The sequence below is a fragment of the Rhea pennata genome, chromosome 11 (assembly GCF_028389875.1).
Source record: "Rhea pennata isolate bPtePen1 chromosome 11, bPtePen1.pri, whole genome shotgun sequence".
In the NCBI taxonomy this organism is placed as follows: Eukaryota; Metazoa; Chordata; class Aves; order Rheiformes; family Rheidae; genus Rhea; species Rhea pennata.
This window is the reverse complement of record NC_084673.1, coordinates 18,861,313-18,884,452: the sequence shown is the minus strand read 5'-3', so window position 1 is coordinate 18,884,452 and position 23,140 is coordinate 18,861,313. Positions and strand designations below refer to the sequence as shown.

The following is a 23,140-nucleotide window of genomic DNA, read 5'->3' as shown; positions in this document are numbered from 1 at the left end:
TGGAAGTGAAGATTTCAGGAAGGCATGCAGAGATAGATGGAAAATAAAATCTGCAGTTCTGTATTTAAAGCAAATCCTCTACCCAGCTATTTCCAGACTCAGAGATTTGGAAGACTAGTTAGGAACTGCAAGATATGAGCCTTGGCTTCCCTAGAATATTCTTACCTAGCCCAAAGAATACTCCAGAATGAGGAGTAAACTAAGACAGGAAAATTAATGTAGGACATCAAAACAGGTCTAGCTCTGTTTTCTATGTTGCCCAAAAAAGGACTTACTGATAGTTATAGGTAATCTATCCAACTGCTGTATTCTAGTTTGTTTGAAACTTTCATGAAGATCACAAAACAGTGCATGAAACAGATCTCTTCCTTGTCTAGGTAATCGAAGGAAAAATGAAATAGTCCCTTAGTTAGAGATAGTTGAGCAGAAGGTGCTACAGCAAACAGACCTAATTTCAGACAGCTCAGAATTCTGAAGGATGTGTGTAAAAGGTTGCACTGTGTGAAGAATGTAGATACAGGATAGGAAGAGTTATTTTGGCAGCTGTGTGTTTGAAATTTTGTTGCAAAAAAAGGAAGAATCATTACAGGATGAGGAAGAAAGAAGGCCCAGCCAGTCAGGGAAGTGTAACAGCAAAAAAGGGGGAGTGAAGAGAAAGGCAGAAACAGATTCTGTGTAGACTATGATAAACTAAACAAAGTTACACTAGTTTAATAGAACCTTAAGCAGAAATGGATAGTACTCTGGAAAATGTAACAGGTTCAGTCTGTTTTTCACAGTGAGTGGATATTAGCAAGTAGAAGTGGATATAAAGGACAGGAGTAAAAGCACTTCCACAGCAAGACAAAGCCTGTGGCAACTAAGTGATGGCTTTTGGCTTATGCAATGCATCCGCCACATTTCCAAGGCTAATGGAGACGGTACTTTACAGAATCCCTCTGCATATTTCCTGTATCTAAAGGAAACTCTGATGCAAGCTAAAGCCTTTGAACAAGATCTGTTACACTTACAAATAGTGTGTGATAAGCGTCGGGATGACAGTGTGAAATGAAACCCACAGAAACAGGCATTTGTTAAAGAAAAATCTAATTAATTATGGACAGGGAACCTGTGAGAAAATAATTTCAATCAACATTAAAGAAAGCTAAGGCAATACTTAACTGGCCTGCTTGCTAGATTTATATAAATATTCAGAATTTTGTAAGCATCTGTTTCTATTATAGACAGGTTATTTATAGGTTTTCAACACTGCAAAACCCCTGCATGGGTTAGGTGAGAAAGAGAAACAATTGCAGTGATCAGCGAAGTATACTTCAGGTTTTTCTGAGTTGGAAAACTCTTTTGACAGTCTCTGTTTTGATCTACTTTTGATCACTTTTAAAATGCCTTTCATTTTGAACAAAACTGCTTTTTTTCTGGTCAGGAGCTCTCTTGACATAGGACCACTGATTCTGTCAAATCTGTAGATTATTACATCAGGAATTACTGTATAACTTTTAAAGGAATCCTTGATCATTGTTAAATCTACATGACATCCCTATTTGTAGGTGGGCAAAATCTATGGTTCAGGACAGAATATTCAACTGTACTGTTTCTTATTAGAGTCTGGTTTATGGTAGCTTAAACTGACATGAACTGACACACCCTGTCTTGCCATGCATATCTGTTGCCTTGCTGTGTTGGCACTGGCACTCATGTGAGCGGGCACTTGAGCTGATTTGGTAATTTGATCTGAGAGAATACTAAAAACTTTATTAGGTTCAATTTTTGCTCATTGGGACCTAACTCACTCCTCAGCTAGAGGACCATCAGTAACAATGCAAAGGTAGAGTCAGGAACACAGACACGGTCTGGGGGGAAGGAGCCATTGTGTCTGATTTCACACTGCAGGACTAAAAGCACACATATAGTCTTAAGGCATCTCGGCAATAACTTCCTGCTGAGACTCAGTAACTTCTTAACACATTCTAATGTGCCCACATGCAACCGCTTGGTCATATCCAGGAAGAGGCGACAGTCCTTTCTCTTTCATAATTTACCAAACTGTAGAAGTTCCTGGGCTCTCCAGCGAAAAAAAGAACATGCAGTTATAAAACTGGATGCCAAGTGAATAAAACTTTAGCAAAACAATGTGCGGTTAAAAATTACAGCCATATTAGAAGTGTTCACAATAACACACTAAAATTCTGGTCACTAAAATGTGGAATGAAAAATGCAATATTACATATGACAAAAATTATTGGGTATTTGCACACATATCTCTTTGTACCAGATACAAAGAATGTGTTAGCCATTTTATCATATTTTTCAGAGCCAAATGACATCTTCTATTTTTAAATCCTATTGCCATCTCAAGAGACTGTCTGTTGGGTAAAATGAAGGCATGATATAGAAAACCAGTCCATGAATATGATGTTTGTACTGCTAAAAAAAATCCCCTTCCTGTAAGAGTATTAATGATGAGACTATCTGAGTATATTGCTTCGAAATGCTTGTGCCTGTAACTGAGGCTGAATTTCCAGCAAAACTTGGGTAACAAATGAGTGACACATAAAGAACAGCAAAGGCTAAGGTTATAATGTATGACCCAGAACTCTTCATATCTAGGCATGAACTATGAACACAAAACCTAAAACAGAATCTCTACTGAGAAACAAAGAAGAAATTTGTTCTATTATTGTTCTACACAAATGTTACAGCCCAGAAAAAACTTCATACCTTTGCTAAAGATAATTTGAGAATGAGTTCTTTTTTAAAAGTTGTTTCTATATCGTAAAGTTCCATGCAGAAAGCTTTAGAAAGCTCTCTCTAATCGTAAAGGAAGAAAAATACTTGAACCCTAAACCAGATAAAACTTTGGAAGGAAACATATGAAATAAAGGATCTGAATAAAATAGTGCTGAAAAGGAAGTGTAATAATGTATAGTTGTACTGCTGGACATAATCAAAGCTAGTTGCAAAGGCCACTGAAATATGAAGGGAGGTGCTCTTTCTGAATTCTCAGCAACAGAAAAGGTAACAGTGTTAACTGGCAGAGATGGTTTCCTTGTTGAACAAGCCATTCCAGCCAGACAGCCAGCAGATTTTACAGAAACAACAAACATTTATCCAGTGAAAGAAGTCCCTCTTGTGAGATTTGGAAAATAAAAAAGCCTCACAGTGTAATGTTCTCCCTCATATTAGGTCAAAGGAAGAAGCAAATTAATGGTTAAGATAACTGAAACAATAGGAGTCACATATCAAAGCATAGGCCACAAATGAAGCTGGGAAAGAAATGAGTGGTGGAAGATTTTCAACTTATTAGTTGACTTTAGAATTGAGAGAGAGAGAGAGGTTGTGCGATGCAATCTGATTATGTGTGCCAGGGTATAAACTTAGACTAAGTGTACTTATATTCCAATGGCTAACTGCTGCCAAAAGGGCAGGTCTTGCTTTCTACCCTACCCCTAGTTGTAACTCCTCTCACTGCTTTCCTTCTACCATTTCTGGCATTTTTATGACCATACAGCAAGTCTGTTTAGAGTACTAAACCAGTAGGAAAATTATCTTTTAAAAGACAGGAAATAGTTTTCTGCTGGTTCAGCAAGTTATTCACTTTATGGTAAGATGAATGTCATCGCTCGTACAAGAGAGTAGGGAAGAATGTGCCCTCATCCAGAATTGGAGAAGGGCACTGAGACTACATTTTCAGACTGCCTTTAGATCAGCTGTCTTACAAGCCACATTTTGAAAGAGACACAAGAGGCTGAAAAGTCATGAAAGATGAAAAGATACAAGGAAATCCCTGACACATTCAGAGGAATGTGCCTCATATGCCTCAGTAAACTCAGGAAAAGCATACTGGGAACAGCACCATCTGGAAGGGCTCTGAAATACAGGTAAATAAAGTGTCTCCCATTTTTTGATTCTTGCTGTATTAAGAGAAGTATGATTCTGTCAGGGCTCTTACCACACTAATAGGCCTTAACAGCCTGACAAGCCTCACCTAGGCCCTCCACCTGCTCCCCTCCTCCCCAAGGCTGTGGACCTTTGCATCCCATTTAAGCCCAGGCCTCAGCATGGGCCCCTGGCTGAGCTTTGAGGGAAGAGTAAGGGGCTTCAGTTCTGCTGTAGCTATGCCTATAGCCATAGACCCTGCTCATCTGGACCCCTGCTCAAGGACTGACTTCCTGGATTGATCTTGGACCTGTCTTGTCATGATGGACCTGCCTGATGATCTTTACCAGATCTCATTTTGAGCATGACTTGGGGATTGTCTTCTCAGCTTAAGCTTGGACCTACCTCATGAGCTCGCCTGATGATCTGCATCTGAGGGCAGGTTTAGCTCAGTTGGTTAGAGCGTGGTGCTGCTAATGCCAAGGTCCCAGGTTCAATTCCCATATGGACTATGCTGAAAGTTGGACTAGATGATCTTCAGAAGTCCCTTCCAACCTTACCATTCTATGATTCTATGGTTGGAGAACCTGACTGTCTTGCTGGGGTACTGCAGGGCTGGGCCAGGACTGGTGAGGCCCTGCCAGCTGTGTTAGCATACTTGGCTCCTGGGTCCCCTGATGGTGAGCTTGGGCAGGGACTGAAGTCCTGGGCTGAACTGTAATGGTGCTTCTGAGCTGATGGGTGGAGGGTGGAGCTAGAGGCCTCAAGTGAAGCTGGTCAGGGCCTCTAAGGCTTATCAGTACCCACAGGACTCTGACAGATCAATTGTTAATATTACAATATATAGGATTATGTCAGAGGAACACTTGGCTCTGTCAACACTCTTCCCAGCTGAAGCAGTTGTGACTTTGCAATTCCAGCTAACAACTGAGATTGGTGGTGGTGGGGTATCTAATATAAGTAAAAACTAAGTTAATGTAGGTATTGCAGGGAACATACTGCATATACAGAATGAAGTACTACAAATAACTAAACAGAAGTAGGTACTAGATGCCTTACCAATATAATGCATATACATTTTTTCCTATTGATAAAATTATTTAAGAGTGAGCCACTTTCATAGCAAACAATATATAGGCTGCCCAATTACCCTGAAGTCAGGATTTTTGAACAGAGTATGATAGCATGATATTGCCATCTACTGGCACTTGACAAAATTACTACCACTTGGTTGTAAAATCCTCTTTTTACTTATTTCACTTACAGGACATCAAGTCAGATCACACTGATATTAAGACATCTTTTATTTAAGCTGTTATTAATAGAATTCAGCTCTTGTTATTAACAGTTATTCACAGTGCATTCACTTATTTCCTCACATGGTTCAATCACACAAACACAATCACTAAATACTTACCTGAGTTTGAGAAACAGTTAGGTGACTGGCCCCAGATGTGTATTTGGAAGCAGAGGTTCATATTGACACACCAATAGCTTCTAGGTAAGTGCCTGGAAAGTCATTTAAAGCATTCTTTCTTCTATCAGGTGTATTTATGATGCTTTAGGCCTTGCGTAGCCACAACCACCACTTCCTTGGATGTGGTCAGAGTTATACAACCTGTTGATGCTAGTGTGTGCTGGTGGCCTTTTACAGATCTGGCAAACTTTTGGTGTACTGAGTGTATCACTACTTGTGGATTCAACTGGTCTACTATTCTCTAGAATTTATCAGCTCTGGGAGATTTTTCACACATTACCTCTCAGCATGTACTTTACCTCTCTTTGGTCTGTTTTGTGGTAACATTTCTCTATCCACATCCATAGGTACCTATAGAACTCATTTACCCAAACTCATACAGAAAGGGGTCTAATGACAACTTGGCCTATACTGTAATTTCACAGAATATTAAGATAAAACTTTACCCAAAGCCATCTGCGGTAGAAAAGCTAAAGCTGCCACAATTAGTCACTTGCTTGAGTGAGGCTGAGTATCTACAATTCAAGATCTCAAAAGAAAGGGCTTTATAGTGTTACCTAGGTAAGTGTGAAAATGTCTCTGGATCCACATCTCTCCAACTCTTTTTTAAAGCTTAATGTTAAGCTTTATGTTCTAGATAACCTGCTTGGAAAAGCTATTTGGAGTACTCTTTTAAACAGTCATGTCACTCTTAACTTGTGCTAAGAAAAGCATACTTCTTAAAGGTTTTAAAGAAGAAATTACCTAGAAGGTGCTACTGAAGACCGCTGTGGGTCTTGCCTTGTTTCAACAGATGCAGAAGGCAGTAGTGTGCTAAATAATTTGAAATAGTACTGTTACTATTTTGCAGCTTCTATATTTGACCATGACCTAGAAACTGATTTCAGAACAATTAGGCAGTCATGGAAACATTGCAGAAATACAGGGTTAATGCTTCATAGAGTGATGTATTTTAATGGACTATGCATGTATGGCAAAAAGGTCTTTGATGCATCTTTCCAGATGCAGTGTATATGAACTACATAATCCATTTGCTCAGATTAGTGGTTGATCCATGCTTGAAAACAAGCACCAAACTTGTTATTGGAATGAAAAAACTTTTATTGCTAATTCTGCCCACAAGGCTGGAGTTTATTTCTCTGGACAAAGTATTGTGTTTGCAAGTAACAATCAGGTAAAATGGATGATCTGGAGCTTTTTTTTTTTTTTTTTTTTTTTTTTTTTTTTTTTTTTTAACATTGCCACCTCAAGGAATCCTTCATGAGCATGAGCAAAGCTGTAGCTCAGCAGCTTAGCACCTAGACTTTTTGTATGGGCAATCAGAAATACATGCATTGACAAAAAGCAAATTGAGTGGCTTCATTAGTGCAATTTTCAGTATGAAATATGTTAATGCTGCTGAATTTGGAATGAATTAAAAATCATTTTGCTAATGAATATCCCTTAAACTCTTGGCTTGGGAATGTCTTTGGTACTTTTTAACCCTGCAGAGGTGAAAAAATTATTTTCCCCCAAATGCTGCCTGGGGCACCTCTGAAGACATACTTGCGATTCGCAGCAGTGCTTGGAATCAAGGGAAATGAATTACAATTTTTTTTTTGTCTCTTACCATCTTTCACAGCCTGGCTACTGCACTGTCGCCTCATTTCTCAGCTCCTACTGCTGCCCGGCTCAGTCAGCACGGAGGCTTCCCTCTCCCATAGCAGCCTAGCCGGGCTGTGGGCCCTGCGCAATGGTGCCAGGCCACAGGGTGGTGGGTCACGCACCGTCATGGCTACGGGCTCTGAGAGCACGGTGATGCCTGACGGGGGACCTGAGGGCAACGGGCGGAGCGGCCCTTTCCCTGCGGGCCGCAGCGCCTCGCCGTGAGGCGGCGGCGTGGGCGCGGCGCTGCCGCGAGATGGCGGCGGCGGCATCCTCGCGGCGAGGCAGCACGAGGCACCAACGGCCGCGCGGCCCCGCCTCAGGCGCGGCTCCAACGGCCGCTCCCCCCGCCGCGGCGCGTGCGCCACGCCCCGTCCCCGCGAGGAGGGCGGGGGGGGGGGGGGCACCCGTCGCGTGGCGCCGGCTCGCGGAGTCTCGCGATAGCTGCGGGCGCGGGAACGCGGGCGGGGCGGGGCCGCGCGCTGTTCGGGGGCGGTGGGGTCGCTCCGCCGCTCCCCTCCCCCCCACCCGCCCCGCGGCGGCGGCGGCGCCGACAGCGGCCCGGCCCGGCCCGGCCCCGCCGCGGCAGCATGGACGCCGGCCCCGGCAGCGCCGCCCGCTCGGATGGCGAAGCGCCGTCCACCTCCGCCGCGGCGGCGGCCTCTGCGCAGGAGCCCGCCGCCGAGGAGGTACCGCTGCGCCGCGGGGGCCCGAGCGGGCCGCGGCGCCTCGCCGGGAACCGGCGCGGCCCGCGGGGGCCGGTTGCCCGCGCCCGGCGGGCGGGCGGGCGGGAGGCCGCGGCGCGGGGGCGCGGGCAGCTCGGCCGGGGCGCGGCGCGGGGGCGCCGCTGAGGGGCAGCGCGGCGCGGCACCGGCGGTCTCCTGGCTCGGGAAGGCGAGGCGTTCCGCCGGGGCTCCCGGCGAAGGCAGCCGCCGAAGGGATGTTTGCGGGTATCCCTGGAAACTGCGCGAGGCTCGGTCTGAGGAGCGAGTCCTGCAGGGGCGCCTGCGAGGGACGGTGCCCGAGTGCCCCGATCCCCTGCGGTACTGCGAAGGGAGCGGGAATGTGGGTGTTAGCGCGATCAGAACTTCAGCGGCAACTGGTCAAAGTCTGCTTTTCCCCGAAAGTCCGTTTTCCCCTGAAATGAATGCCTATTTCTTTAGTTCATTCCTCTTGTGTAAGAAAAGTGGTCGACTGTGAAATACACTACGCCGTAACTGCGAACATCGCCTGATGGTTCAGGTTCAGGAGAAAAGAAATCTCTTCTAGATACAGTTTCTTCTGTAAAATTATTTGCTTCTCAACTGATGTGAAATTGGTACTAAGTGTCTAGTGACTACCTGGAGAAATCCTTTGGAAGTAGTGAATAGGTTAGAATACATCAACGTTGTGCTGTGGTGCCATAGGGATCTACACATTTCTTAAGAGGAAAAAAGGAAGTTGCTGCTCTTTGAGGTTTTCATCCAGTCTGTGGAATTTCTCTTCCAGCTGAGCCACGGGTCTGTTTCATATCTGCGTAATAAGGGGATATAATACAACCTGTTGCACTACGTTCCCCTTTCATGGTTTTACTTCAACACAAATCATCTTGTAGCAGCAGCCATATAACATCCTAAGTTAATGGTTGTTTGCAATGTATTTCCACTTTGCATATGTGAGTTAAACACAAAAAGAGGTCTTTCTAACTAGTGCGTTTATTTAAAAAAAAAACTCAAAAGCACAGGATACAAGAGTAAGGTCAACTAAAACAACAGTTCTTGTTCTTAGTCATTTATTTAGGCATTCATGTGGGTGATTCAATTTAGGACCAACTGTTGCACTGACTGGATAGATTTCTATCTCAGCTTGACCTCAGTAGCTTTTTTTTTTTTGGCTAGTTAATAGAGATTTTAAGGGAAGATAATTTGGATCACTGGGATGCCTCAGGCTGTGTTGTTTCTGAAAGCATTACACAACACTATTGGTCATAGGATGTTTAAATGACAGTTTTTCAGTGGGCTATGTTATCTCAAGTTTAATCTTTAGTGGAAAATTTTTGTAGGGTAGAGGCAGGTTATAACCAGATAGTTCCCAGCAGAAAATGAGTTAAAAGTGAAAGTACTTTTTTGCTGGTATATTTGTTTGCACTGAGGCTTCAGCTGATCAAATTTCCTGTTAAATCTGTCCTTTAACTGCTGAAGATACATTGTGTATTGTTCTGGGGTACAATTCCCATAAATTTAGGAACTGTTTTGTGCTTCTGTGTTGTATTAGGCATATGCTACAGTTGATATTAAAAGAGAAAAATATTCTTACTCATATCAAAATGTAATAATTGGCAAGCTCTAGATTTTTACAATGCAGAGTTACTCAGTGACAAGTTCAGACATGGTGCTCATGCCTACTACCCATCTAGCTCCATCAGCACAGAGTAATGTTTTAGTGAAAACACAGTGTACTCTTTCCCAGTGTAAGTGGTCAGGAAGAGAACGGGTACTGAGATGCCTGTATCTTAAGTTGTTTGTCTTTTACATCAATTTTTGATAGTCTCCTGTTCATTACTTCTGGTATTTTGGGGCCATCGATAGATCAGATTATGAAACACTGCAATGAGGAGTGAAGGTGAGCAGGAAAACAAATGTGTTTTGCCTTGAAAGTTAGGGTGTAGGATGTGAATTTAACATGCTGTAGCTGCAGTAAATTTACATACCAGTTCATTTACTTTCTGCGGCAGTTAGACAACTGTGTTATTCAGAAATAACTATTTGTGAATAAGCTTGATGGATATGGCCAGCATGAAATTCCCTTCTGGTAGGGAAATCTGAGTAACAGGAGAGACAGTCTGTCATTAGAGCCATCTACCTTTGGACTTGGAAAGATATTGCATTATGTTTTACAAGGAAAACTCTTTTTGCATTCAAGAAGGATTCTCATAATATTGAACCATTCTCCTCTGTCCGGGAGAAACTTCATACTCATCTGAAGTAGACAGATGACTTTATTTTTCAAGGGATGTTCATTTACATAATTAATTTATTTCTAAGGGAACTGAAGGAGACATCTGAAATGGGCTACTGGCATTCTTGTTTGTCTTTAAGGAGGAACACTTTGTCTCTTTGGTAACGAGGAGATTGTTTCCAGTGTTAGCACTGGCAGTCTTTCAAACAGAAGTTTATGCTATGTTACATAATAATATAATGGCGGTGTGAGTATACACATATGTATAAACTGCTTTTTTGTATGTTGGCATAACAGCCCTCTTGTAACACTTTTTTCTGAATCAAACTGTCAGAAGTTGCAAGTCATTTATCATAGAAAATTTCTAGTGCTGCTTACTTACAACTTAATTATTAGACCTTGGAAGCTGAAGTCAGGCATCTATAAATCATTAAATTGTCAAACAACTTTATTAGACGCTAGTACTGTTCATCTTTGCAGAGAGTTATGTCTTTGGGCCAAAACTTAGAAAGGTGTTCTCCAACTTCAGCTTATGTTCCTCTCATTTATGTCCTAAAGACTAAATTAAATATATATTCATCAGTAACAATTCTGAAAGTAAAACAAGTGTAATGCTGCTTGAAAAACTGCTACTTATTTAGGTCCATTTTGGTCTACTGTAGTCATTTCAAACCATTTTGTTTGAAATAATTATTCTTAAAAAGAATTCAGCTATTCTTATAGTCTGCAGGTTTGTTCTGTTCGATATTTTTGCTTTTGTGGATAAAGATGCTGATGATTATAGTGTTTAAAATTTGAATTCCAGAAAAATGATCCTCCGTTTCAACTCAAACTTCCGCCGAAGGCAGCCAGACCTGAAAAAGAGATTGACCCAGAATATGAAGAGAAAATGGTAAGTGTATTCACAGCAAAACAGATGGCAAGATTTTTGTGAGAATTTTTAGTTTGTTTCCTTGAACTAGATGGACACAGTTACAGGTAATATTGCAGGCAGGATGTGTTAGAAAAGGAAAGTGAATTGAGAATGGTGTTACTGATACAATTATATGTAGTCCAGTGTTGTGCAGTTAGTGTTTAGTGAAGATTATGAGAACAGAGCAAGCAGATGGCAATAGTTCTGTTACAAGACTATCCCATTCTCCAGATATTTGTGGCTGCATGATTTCCAGAATTGGAGATTGTGATTTTTTTTTTTACACTATAATTATCAGTGGATTTTTCTTCTGTGAATTTGTCTTCCTCCCCCCCCCATGTAAATTTAGTATCCAGACCCTCCTGTGGTAAGGAGTTTCTACTCAATTGTATTTTACATTTAGAACTCTCCTCTCTCTTTTTTGAGTCTGTATCTGCTGGTTTCATTTGATGATCCCAGCAGTCATGTCTGAGGCATTTTTAAGTACCTGCTTAAATGAGATAAATGCAGAAGCTGCCAATTTCTCATCCCGTCTCTAAAATTGCAGAGATTTTAAATGTTGATATGCTCCATGGGATAATAGTGCAAAGTAGGGCCTATCCATGACCCCAATTAAGGGAACTTGTAGCACTGGAGAAGAGAGTAGAGAGAATAGGGTAACTTTTGTATTACAAAAAGGCAGAAAGAAGAGGAGGCCATTATAAGGCTTGCTCTTGAATGTCATATGTAGTCAGTTCTTAGTTGATACCAATATCCAGTGTCTTCCTGTTAAATGCTTTAACATTAAATAGATGTCTAATAATTACAGTAGAATCTTGGGGAGTTGGATGCTATGAAAGCCAGAGAAAAGAGTGTCACTGTTACAGAAATTGATGATTACCTGAACAAATACTTAATTTCTGGCGAAAAATAAGACAAACAATTAAATCTGTTGTGAATGAGTTGAATAAATAAATAATCTTGGTTTCAGAATAATACATGGTCAATATGATGTCATCCCTGATGTAGAGGGTTAAAGGCCGTTGTTTTAAGAGACAGTGGGAATGTGTCTCCCAAAACTGCCTTTTATTAACTCTGCGATCATGAGCTAGAGCTGTTTTTCACAACTTACTCTTTGCTTGCAAAATTATTGGCTGGGTGTATATTATGGCAGTCAGTGTGGAACCTCACCAGCTATGGTTAGCTTTGTTTACCAAGACCACTTTTTGTTACCAGTTTCATTTAAAATGTTCTGGATGAATTTGTTCTTGTCCTGCATGAGCATAAGCATATATGTGCCTTAAGCACCCCCTTTCTCTCTCCTCCTCCGCCCTGTCATTTCATATAAAAGTTTTACTTGATATTGCCATCTTACCAAAATTTCAAAACACACGAAAAATCCGATAATGATTTCCAAGAGAGTTTTCTAAGGATGCTTACATGCTATTATGATTTGCACTGCTAAAATAAATGTGTTGTAAATAGATTGCCCTCATGTGGCAAGCTCGTGCATTGCAGGAGTCAATTTCATTTTTGATTGCCTTTTCCTTTAGTAGGTTGGTTCATGTTGTTGCTGTTATTTGTGTATAAATTATCTGATTTTTCTACAGAAAAGCTTTCTGTTGTTAATATATTTCTTAGAAAGACTATAGTACAAAATTACAATTTCACATTTGTAGCTTAGGTATCAAGATATAAATGAGATCGCGGAAAAATTCTTTACATGACGTACTGTTACATGATGCTTAAACGCCATAGAAAAACTGTTAGCAATTGCATTCTATCTTATTTTTATTTCTTAAAAAATGATATCACATTGTTTTTTAAATACAGTGACGGACATAAGCTTCACTGTATTTAGCGAAGTGCATATACCTGATTATTACAGCAAAACTTAAAAGATTGAAATTTATGATCTGAAAGCAAAATTGACTAACTTTAATGAAAGGAGTGTTAAGCTTGTGCATTCATTATGTTACTCATACTTCTAAAAGTGGAGCTAGCACAATATCTTCTTGGATGAAATCCTGGTAACCTTGAAGCTGATAGAAGTTTTGCCACTGACTTTAGCAAAACTAGATTTAAATTCCTTACTGTAAGTCAAAACCTCATCTTTTTGTTCGTTGTATGTACGGAATCCTTTAAAGTATTATGTTACATTTACTGGTATGCCAGCTTTTGTATGATGTTTGTAGCCTGTAGTTGGCTAACAGTTGGCAGTGATCTTGTCAGTCTTCCCTTGTATAAGTTGTCCTTATGAGTCTGTTTCTTAAGAAAAATAAAATTGTTCATGAAAAAAGTTAATGATTTTTCTTTTTTAAAAAAATTTTCTCCTCACTTTGGAAACTAGAAAGCAGATCGAGCAAAAAGATTTGAATTCCTCCTGAAACAGACAGAACTTTTTGCGCATTTTATTCAGCCTGCAGCACAAAAATCACCAACATCTCCACTGAAAGTCAAACTGGGACGACCACGGATAAAAAAGGATGAAAAACAGAGCTTAATATCAGCTGGGGAGTATGTTATCCTTTGATTTTTAACTTATACTTTCAAATTTATGATGCCTTTTCCTATATGTATTTAGTTAGTAATCTAAATATTTTGATTTAAGTAAGTCGAGAACTTTCAAAAGAAATTATAGTACACCTTTAATAGGAAAATGTGTTGGCCTGTGAATTGGTGCATGTGTGTTACTGTATTAATCTGGGTTTAGATCAGGAATGAATGTCTAAAGTAAATTCCTTGATCGTTATTACTTACCATTCTTTGGTTAATATGGTGGAGTGATTTTGGAACACATGGATTGAATTTCTTTTGGATAACACTAAACTAGATGGGCTCCAGAGATGCACGTGATGTGCTCCAACCACTAGTGGACATGTCAGTGGGATCAGACTAGAGCTAGGCAAGGTAAAACAACACAACATGGATATAGCCGGATGTTGTCTTGCTGCGCAATTCAGTCTATGTTACTAATATAGACATAGCCTGCAGGTGTTTGAAGAGTCTATAATATCTAACAACTGACTTTTGGTAAGTTTATAGAACAGCATTTTCTGCTTTATCAAATTTTTAAAAATACTTTTGGAATAAAATATCCTATTCCTCTGAATGGTATAATTATCAAGTAATTGATTCTATGGCCAGCACTGATGTGTGTGTTTGTGTTTTAATACTGTGTTGCTCATTATAGAGTCTATTAGAGAGCTCATGATACCTGTTGTCAGAGTATAGTCATGGCTCTGGAGGAGAGGGCTGTATTTCAGCTGTCGTAATTAAAGCTGGAGCAAATTGTGAATAGCTTTGTAACAGGATATGATTTCTGCCAAAGATCAGGGTGCTAGAACATGCACACTGTAGATCAACAATTGTTTTTATCCTAATTTGGCTTGTTTTGATTATATAGCGAGTGTTTGGAAGTTATTTCATATACACAACCATCTTGAATTCTTTCTTTAGTTATCGTCACAGGCGCACAGAACAAGAAGAAGATGAAGAATTGTTGTCTGAGAGTCGAAAAACATCTAACGTGTGTATTCGATTTGAGGAATCTCCTTCGTGTAAGTTTTCTATTGGCAGTTTTCTGTTTGTTTTGTTTTAGTTAAAATCTGATGAGCAGATTGCAATTAAAATTTTCTACTTAAAATTAGTATTTTTTCCACTTAAAGGAATCTTACGTTTACAGATGTGAAAGGAGGAACACTAAGAGATTATCAGGTTAGAGGGCTGAACTGGATGATCTCGTTGTATGAAAATGGTGTTAATGGCATTCTGGCAGATGAAATGGTAAGCTTTTGGAATTTTTGTGGAAAGTAAGGTTTCTGACCTTTTTTTTTCTTTATTTGTATATTGTTCAATTGCCCAATAACTTTTTGCAAGAATATAAATTGTGCGGTTTGTACATAAATTAATCTTTTAACAGTAAACAGTACATGAAATGATAAAATTTTTCCAGTAGTTATTGCTTTGGTTGGGTAGATAGTAGCTAACTGAGAATCCCTGTCTATTTGTAATTTATAAAAATGTATAGTCATTGCAATTTCATTTTTGTTTGTGTGACATGCTCAAAAGTAAAGAGAAATGTGCAAATTTTCTTTAACTCTGCCCAGAGGTAAGAGTGTGTGCTGTCTTGGTTAAGCCTATGATTTTGCTGCGCTTGATAAATACCAAAATATATCCTCTAGAATTCAAGTTGAATGATAGAATAATTTGGTATAATTAAACAAGATATGCATTATATATCATGGATAATGAATGAGTGGTAGTTACTGAGAGCAAAGTTCAAACATTAAAATACCTATAGTATTGATTGTATATGCAGGAGTATGTTTTGTTACACAACAGTAATGTTTTCACAACTGTATCTGTAATATAATGAAATAAACTGTGTTGAAAACTTTTGCTGTGTGTATTTTGCTATAAGTTGAGTGGCAGAATCTTAAAAGCTTGGATTTTTTTTTTTTTTTAACTATTTCTGTATGATATTTCAGAAGTGTTTTTTTCCCCTCTTCTCTTTGCCAATGTAGGGTCTTGGTAAGACTCTGCAAACAATAGCGTTATTAGGTTATCTGAAGCATTACAGAAACATTCCTGGGCCACACATGGTCCTGGTTCCAAAATCAACTCTGCACAATTGGATGAATGAATTTAAACGCTGGGTTCCATCGTTGCGTGCCGTTTGCCTTATTGGAGATAAAGATGCCAGAGTAAGTGCTTTACTTGCAAAAGATATTATACATTCATTGTCAGAAATGAGTGTTTTGGGGAATGGAATTCTTTCTAAGCCAGTTCCTTAATTATAGTGTCGCCCCCCCCCCCAAAAATCTTTAACAATATTAGCATTGCAAATGAAAAATGTTACATTTGTAGCTGCAGGGGAAAAGGTAAACAGAATCTGAAATAATAGATTGGGATCAAAGTAAGGCTGTCTGTGGCTTTTCTGCTCCCCTGTTGTCGTCGACTTTGACTTTTACACCTATTTTTTTAATATTGATCTCATTTATGTTTGCATTTTGACAGTGATTATCCATTTTCTTTTATTGCATTCACTTTGTTGCTTCTTTGCCCTTTCATTCTTTTCTTCCTTTCTTAGATGACTGCTCACGTTCTTTACTTGTATCTCCCATCCATCCATGGCCTTGTAACTAGGGTTTTCTTATAACTCTTGAGGCTTTTCATCTTTCATACTGAAGGCTTTAAATTAGATGTTGGATATTTTGTGACTTGAAGAGCAAGCTGGATGTTCCTATGAATCTTGTAGTACCTAACATGTTTTGTAAGGTTGCCTGTCACTGTGAGGAACTATTCTGTTAGTGATTCAAATAGTTCCTTCCAGTGCTATATTCTTGCATTTGATCAAAACATTCTTTGCAAATAATTAATGATTTGAATCTTGATAATCTGTACCACAGTTGCTGAATCACATCTAGTGTTTATTGCTAGTTCCATGGGATGAAATTAAGATTGTGTTGAAGGGGAAGCATGTACCTTGTATTTTCTTTGCTTTCAGAATATTATGTATGTATTGTCATAATTTCTCATTTCCTGGTTTTCTCCTTATCTCTTTGTCTTCTGTAATGACTAAAAACCTCTGAGCTTATGTTTGTGTTAATAAATCAGTGCATAGTACAGTGTTGTAGAGATCACTTTGTTATTAACTAGTTCTTTGAGGAGGAGAACTAGAACATTTGTGTTTGACCTTTTAGCTAGTGGGCTATGCAACCTTCTAAATAAGTTCTTGAAGACCTGCATGTTACGACCTTTTCTTGGGGCGATGTTCTTTCATATGATTAGGTTTATATATCCATAACAAAACAGAGATGAGTCAGGAGAGAGGGCTTCAGGAAGGAGAGGAGGTGAGAGTAGACTAGGTGAACTATTCTGAAACACTCTTTTGTGGATTTTGTATCTCTTGGACTGGATAGTTTAGAGGGATTTTATATCTGTAATTTTGTACCATATTTAAATGCTTTAAATGAGTGTAATAGATGTGTATCACTTAAGTAGTTGTTAGACAAGCAGATGCAAGAAGATAAAGAACAACTTATAGAAAACTTATGCTGAAGAACAGATACTTGTTTTGATGAATAGGAAAAATTTTTGTCTTTTCTCTTTGTTTTTAATGACAACTGATGATCTGTTTGTGCCTAAAGTGCAAAGGATTGAAGACTTCTTGAATTAACTTAGTTATATAAAAGACGTTTCAGACTTTAAAGTGATAGGACAGTACATAAGAGATGTTGGCAAATATGTTTCACTGAATTCCAAATAAGTTGTTCTTTTTTGTAAATAGTCCTTAATTGATTCAATTGTTTTCTTTAGGCAGCTTTTATCCGTGATGTTATGATGCCTGGAGAATGGGATGTTTGTGTTACGTCATATGAAATGGTCATTAAGGAGAAATCTGTCTTCAAAAAATTTAACTGGAGATACCTGGTAATTGATGAAGCTCACAGAATAAAGAATGAGAAGTCCAAGGTAAACTCAAAATCTGTTAAAATTGGTTAGAATCTTTTGTGTCCATGTATTTTCGAAATAAATAATTCTAAGTGTTAGGTATTTCAGATAGGTCAAAATGTTTTAAAAGCTAGCAGTAAGCTATTGAGTGGTAAGTGTAGATGTCACAGGTAGCTCACTGTCTTGAAATGCAGTTAATATGGTTTCAGGTTCAGAAACTGATGAAGGCTCATTATATTTAAGCAGTATATGATGATGACGATAACTATTTGTTATGTTTTCAGCTATCAGAGATTGTCCGGGAGTTCAAGACAACGAATCGATTGCTGCTTACAGGAACTCCTTTGCAGAATAACCTCCATGAGCTGTGGGCATTACTCAATTTTCTTTTACCCGATGTCTTCAATTCTGCAGATGTAAGTTGAGGTTTGAAAGTAAAATCTTGTCATTTTGATACCCAGGACCCTTTCTGCAGAGGAGAAGAATGACCAGCTAGTTAGAGACATGATGTGGAAGATCTGATTTCAGTAGAAGCTCCTTGGCTTACCTAACTAGACAGTTTTATTGCTTTGTCTAGTTAAAATAACACATTATGTTAGTGAAGATAAGGCCTCAGGCCAGTAATGACAACTGTAGTACTTTATATATTTGAAGAATTATGCAAAGTGGAGCAAAATTTGGGAAAACAATGCAAAATGAAGAATATGGAGCATCCAAATAGGTGTAAGCCTTTTTTCATTTAGGATTTCCTCCTCCTTTGAGTCATCTTTCTCTTTTTGCTGTTATGTTCTTGCTGTCCTGGTATTGCTCCCATTCTTTCTACTGTGTTTTCCATTTCACTTCTTATGGATTCTATTTTTTGTACCCTCTTGTCCTATCATCGTGCGAGTACTAAGGTAAGAAGTGAGATGCTCCGGTGATGAACATGAAACATCGTCATAATTGGAACAGAGTAGCAGTATAACTGTATTTTGTCAGTGGAGTTATTTAGTTGACTTAAGTGTTCTTACATGCTGTGCAGCTGACATAGAATTGTGGCCTGATTTTTCTTTCACTGATACAAGTCATACATCTTAAGATTTATGTCAATATCTGCTGGAGTGAATGAGAGTCCCTATATATCTGTTAGACATGATAAACTATTCATTCTAGTTGTGCTTTTTCCCCCCCACAGGATTTTGACTCATGGTTTGACACTAAAAATTGTCTCGGTGATCAGAAACTTGTAGAAAGACTTCATGCTGTAAGTAGTTAAAGCTACAATCGTACATTGTTGTTAGTGTACATGATGTAAAAATAAAAACAGATTGTTTCCTCCTTACTTCATGTCAGGCAAAATTGAGAAAAGGAACATGAATGTGTTTTGTTATAGAGGTACTTGGCAGAATTTTTGAGTAAAATACCAGAAATTACTCTGCTGATGCTACTTTTTGTAACGTTGCTGTTTGAGGTGGACAAAAATCTATTTATTAAAATGAAGAAATTTGAGGGATTTTTGAAACCATTTATTATCCTGAATACTATATTAATACGTTAATGCTAGCCTGAATAAAAACATGTGCTTACCTTTGTTTTACTGTGAGTAAAATGGGAGAGGCATTTTTCATCATATAGTAATAAAACTGAAATTTGAAGAGTGCAAACATACATTTTTTTAATTTTTGAAGTGTTGGTATATTTTGCATACATTGCTAGCTGAAACAATATCAAGCTTTTAATAAAAGAGAATAAATTGATTTATAAATTTGTGATGTTAATCCTTGCTTAGAACTACAACTAGGAAGAATACGGCAAAAATGTTATGTATTTCATATGTTGAATTAGTAGCCTATTAGAAAGAATGGAAAACTTCATTTTTTAGACTGCAGCAGAATTGTTCTGAGGGGGTCACCATGAGAGCAATAACAATTGCTTACTTTTGATAGAATAAGTATTACATAATTGAACCTGTTACTATTGTATTTGAGGTGATCCATATTCTAAACCTATCTGTGGAAAAACTCTAATTTGTGTAGGTTTTGAAGCCATTTTTATTGCGTCGCATAAAAGCTGAAGTAGAAAAGAGTTTGCCTCCTAAGAAGGAAGTAAAGATTTACCTTGGACTTAGCAAAATGCAGAGGGAATGGTGAGTTACTTACCTTAAAGTAAGATTCTTTTCTGATAAAGAGCAGAACAGTTCTTCATATTAAATTGCTATTTTTTCTTGTCGTTGCGTGTCCGGAAGACAGTCAGCTAGAAAAGCATACTTAGTGTTGTCTTTGGGGCAGATGCTAGTTTTTTCTTCTTATTTCCCCCCCTCCCCTTTTTTCCCCCCATTGTTAAATGTGCTAGTTAAAGAGCTCAGGAACTGTAATGAAAAGGGATGGGTGGAAGATGGAAAAAAAGAATTTTTCTTGTTTCCTTTCCTTAAGTTTATTTGAAAGAATGTATACCTAATAAATCACATTCTTTGACACAAGTAGGTATGCACCAGTAGAAGTCTCAGTTAAAAGTAAAATAAAACCCTGAGCTGCCATGTACCCAGAAGAGAAGTGAGAAAAGGGCTTTTTCGTCTATTTCTTTATGCAGATCGCAGAGCCAGGTCAGTGTAGCAGCTTTGGTCAAATCTGAGATAATTTTAATCCACTCCATAATCCTAGAATAGAAGTGTAAGAAAACCTAGTAAATGACAGATTAGTGTCATTCACTGACAGATTGCCTTTCAATTTAGATATGAATTTATAAATCCTTATTATCATTATTTTTCCCAAATTTTATAATAATGTATCTCAGTAGTCGTTTAAACAAAACAATCTTCTGCTTCTGGAAAATGTAATTTAGATGTTTCAGGGATTCTTTCATGTTTTAAATATTGAAAGAAATGTAGAATTTCTCAAAATTGTCCATAAAACTTCAGGTATACAAGGATCCTGATGAAAGATATTGATATCCTAAATTCAGCTGGGAAAATGGATAAGATGCGTTTGCTGAATATTCTGATGCAGTTGCGAAAATGCTGTAACCATCCATACCTATTTGATGGTGCTGAGCCTGGCCCTCCTTATACCACTGACACACATCTCATCACTAACAGTGGTAAAATGTTAGTTTTGGATAAACTGCTAGCAAAACTCAGAGAACAGGGTAAGTACCATCTATGAACGATATTGATCAGAATAGCCATCAGAAGTAAAAATATACTATAAAACTTAAATAGGTTCATTCTTGTCTTTCCTCCAGTGTATGCATTCATTACTTTCAGTGGAGTTTTTGTTCGCAACCATTTTTCTGCAGCCTTTTTTTAATGCATGAAGGGAAGGAAGTCTTACAGGAATGGTAAGGAAGACTGATAATATGGGGAAAGGAAGAGAAGAATCTCCCTACTACCATCTTCAAGACCATTTTTGATAAGAGGAATAGTTTCCCCGTGCACATCAGTTACCAGCTACTTATCTTACCATATTTTTAACTTTTCTTTTTTCAGTTGTGTAATTCTTCTGTAAAAATTGTCAAATAACCCATCCTGAATAGATGTTAAATCGATGTTAGAAAAATAGCTGAAAAAGAAAGAAAGATTTTTTTTGAGTAAGTTACGCATAGTCAGATAGTACAGTATATTTCATGTGAGTTCATACTCTATAGTAAGCTCTGTAGTAAGATTAATGTAAAGCATGAAAGCAGCAACAAGATCTTATCTTCTGTGTTGTTCTATCAGGTTCCCGAGTTCTCCTTTTTAGTCAGATGACTCGTTTATTGGATATTCTGGAAGATTATTGCATGTGGCGTGGATATGAGTACTGCCGACTTGATGGACAGACCCCACATGAAGAAAGAGAGGTGAGAGAGCTGCATAAAAAAGAAACAAATTTCTTTTTTATGTATCAGATGATGAAGCTGTTGCTGTTTAGATATGTATATGAGTAGCTATGTAGCTTTTTAAAACAAAGTGAAAATACTACAGTATAAAAAGACAGCAAAGGATGTATGTTTTTCCTGAACCAAAGGTTGTAGTAAAGTAGGTTTCATTTGTTCCCCAACTAACTGAAGAACTTAATATTTGTCTCCTTCGAGTGGATTTGTTTTGCATGTGCAAACCTAGAGTTGTTTCTGGTATGAAAAATCCTTGTAAAGTCACCAGTATATTGGAAACTTGTTTGAAAAAACTCTGATACTTTAATGAGACCTTTAAAAATTTATTTATTATTATTTTTTAGGAAGCGATAGACACCTTTAATGCTCCCAACAGCAGTAAATTCATTTTCATGCTTAGTACCAGAGCTGGAGGTCTAGGAATTAATTTGGCAACTGCTGATGTAGTTATTCTCTATGATTCGGACTGGAACCCTCAAGTAGATCTGCAAGCCATGGTGAGCTAAAACCCTTACATGTTCATTAAAGTTATCATTATTCAATTTTGTTTAAGTATTCCCAGTACTTCTGTTATTTTCCTTTACCTTTTGTATTTGATACCAACAAATCAAGGGATTGAATGAAATGGCATAAAAAAATATGGAAGAAACTGCGGATTTCTTCCTGTGTATATTTTTTGTCTAATTATTTTCAAAACTCAATAAGAATACTTCTATCAACATACTGTGACAATATTGTTTATCCATAGAATTGTTCTTAATTTTGTCTTTCCAGTATATAACAGTAAATGAATAAAGGAAGGCTGTTCACAGAATAATTGGATTGAATTAAAAGCATGAAGCATTATGTTTTGCTGCTTTCCTGTTGTTTTGTAAAGCTTATGCTTGTGCAACCTGCATAGTTTCTACAGTTTCTCCTGGATGGTAAAGCTAGGGAAAATAAATCCTTAACTTTGGGTTAAGCTTGCTTAAGTCTTCTCTTTTGGAGTATTGAATAATTTCTAAAATCAAAGTCTATAATTTGTTTCATGTGGAATAAAAATGCTGTGATGCTTCTTGGATGATTGAGTTTTTTTTTTCTGTTGTTGTGTATTTTGTGTTTTTTTTTTTTCCTTTTTTTTTCCCCCTTCCTCTTCTTCCTTCTACTATCTAATAACCTGCCTCCTTCCTTTGAAATGCACGCTGGCCAGCAACAGTAGATTGAATTCCTGAGAATTAATGAGCATGATCTGTAAGGTCTAATAAGCTTTTAAGGAAGGAAAGTGTTAAATGAAAGTATTAAATGAATATTATGCAAGAGAGTAAAAGAGTTAATAACTCATGTTCAGAGGCTAACCAGAAAAACCTGGTACCAACAACTCGAACAGCTTACTGACCAATTACTTACTCTTTTTTTTTTTTTTATTTCTCTGTTTCTCTTTCTTTAGAGGACAAAATATTTTTATTCATGTTTTTCAGAGTGAATAACCACAGGTTTTGATACAAACAGGTGCAGCATGTTAGTCATCAGATTGACTAGTCACTATTTGCTCTGTGCTGTAACTGTAAGGTGTGAGCTGCATACTGATGTTTTAACGCAGCTGTCTTGGGACACCTACAGTATTGAAGCCATGCTCACATGGACTTTTCCCATGGAATTAATATTCTGAAGTTAGGGCTGCCAAAGTTTCAATACTTTTTGTCATGTGAGAGAATTAGTTTGAATGCACTACAAGAGTGTGTGTTACATATATATGTACACATATATATGTACACACACACATACACATATATAAATATATATATACACACATGCACATAAATACATATATATACACACATACACATACATGCATATATATATAAATATATACACATAATATATAACTATATATTATAATATGCATATAAATATATGTATGTATATATAATATAAAAATCTTATACATATATATGTATATTATGTACACACACACACACACAGAGTGTATGTATATATGCTGTTACTCCAGTTCCCACTTGCATTGTAGA

At 38.0% G+C, this 23,140-nt stretch overlaps 1 protein-coding gene across 1 annotated transcript in view; it reads left to right on the top strand.

Moving 5' to 3' along the window:
* The first annotated feature begins 7,582 nt into the window (after positions 1-7,582).
* The window catches only part of SMARCA1 (SWI/SNF related, matrix associated, actin dependent regulator of chromatin, subfamily a, member 1), a 33,605-nt gene continuing 18,047 nt past the window's right edge, over positions 7,583-23,140 (top strand). Inside the window, exons 1-13 of the mRNA XM_062584373.1 lie at positions 7,583-7,686; positions 10,740-10,826; positions 13,177-13,343; positions 14,286-14,386; positions 14,512-14,612; positions 15,353-15,532; positions 17,148-17,303; positions 17,567-17,698; positions 18,457-18,525; positions 19,298-19,407; positions 20,179-20,405; positions 20,977-21,098; positions 21,476-21,628. Coding sequence (XP_062440357.1) covers positions 7,588-7,686; positions 10,740-10,826; positions 13,177-13,343; positions 14,286-14,386; positions 14,512-14,612; positions 15,353-15,532; positions 17,148-17,303; positions 17,567-17,698; positions 18,457-18,525; positions 19,298-19,407; positions 20,179-20,405; positions 20,977-21,098; positions 21,476-21,628 — 1,704 coding nt within the window. The 5' untranslated portion in view covers positions 7,583-7,587. The remainder of the gene's footprint in view (positions 7,687-10,739; positions 10,827-13,176; positions 13,344-14,285; positions 14,387-14,511; positions 14,613-15,352; positions 15,533-17,147; positions 17,304-17,566; positions 17,699-18,456; positions 18,526-19,297; positions 19,408-20,178; positions 20,406-20,976; positions 21,099-21,475; positions 21,629-23,140) is intronic.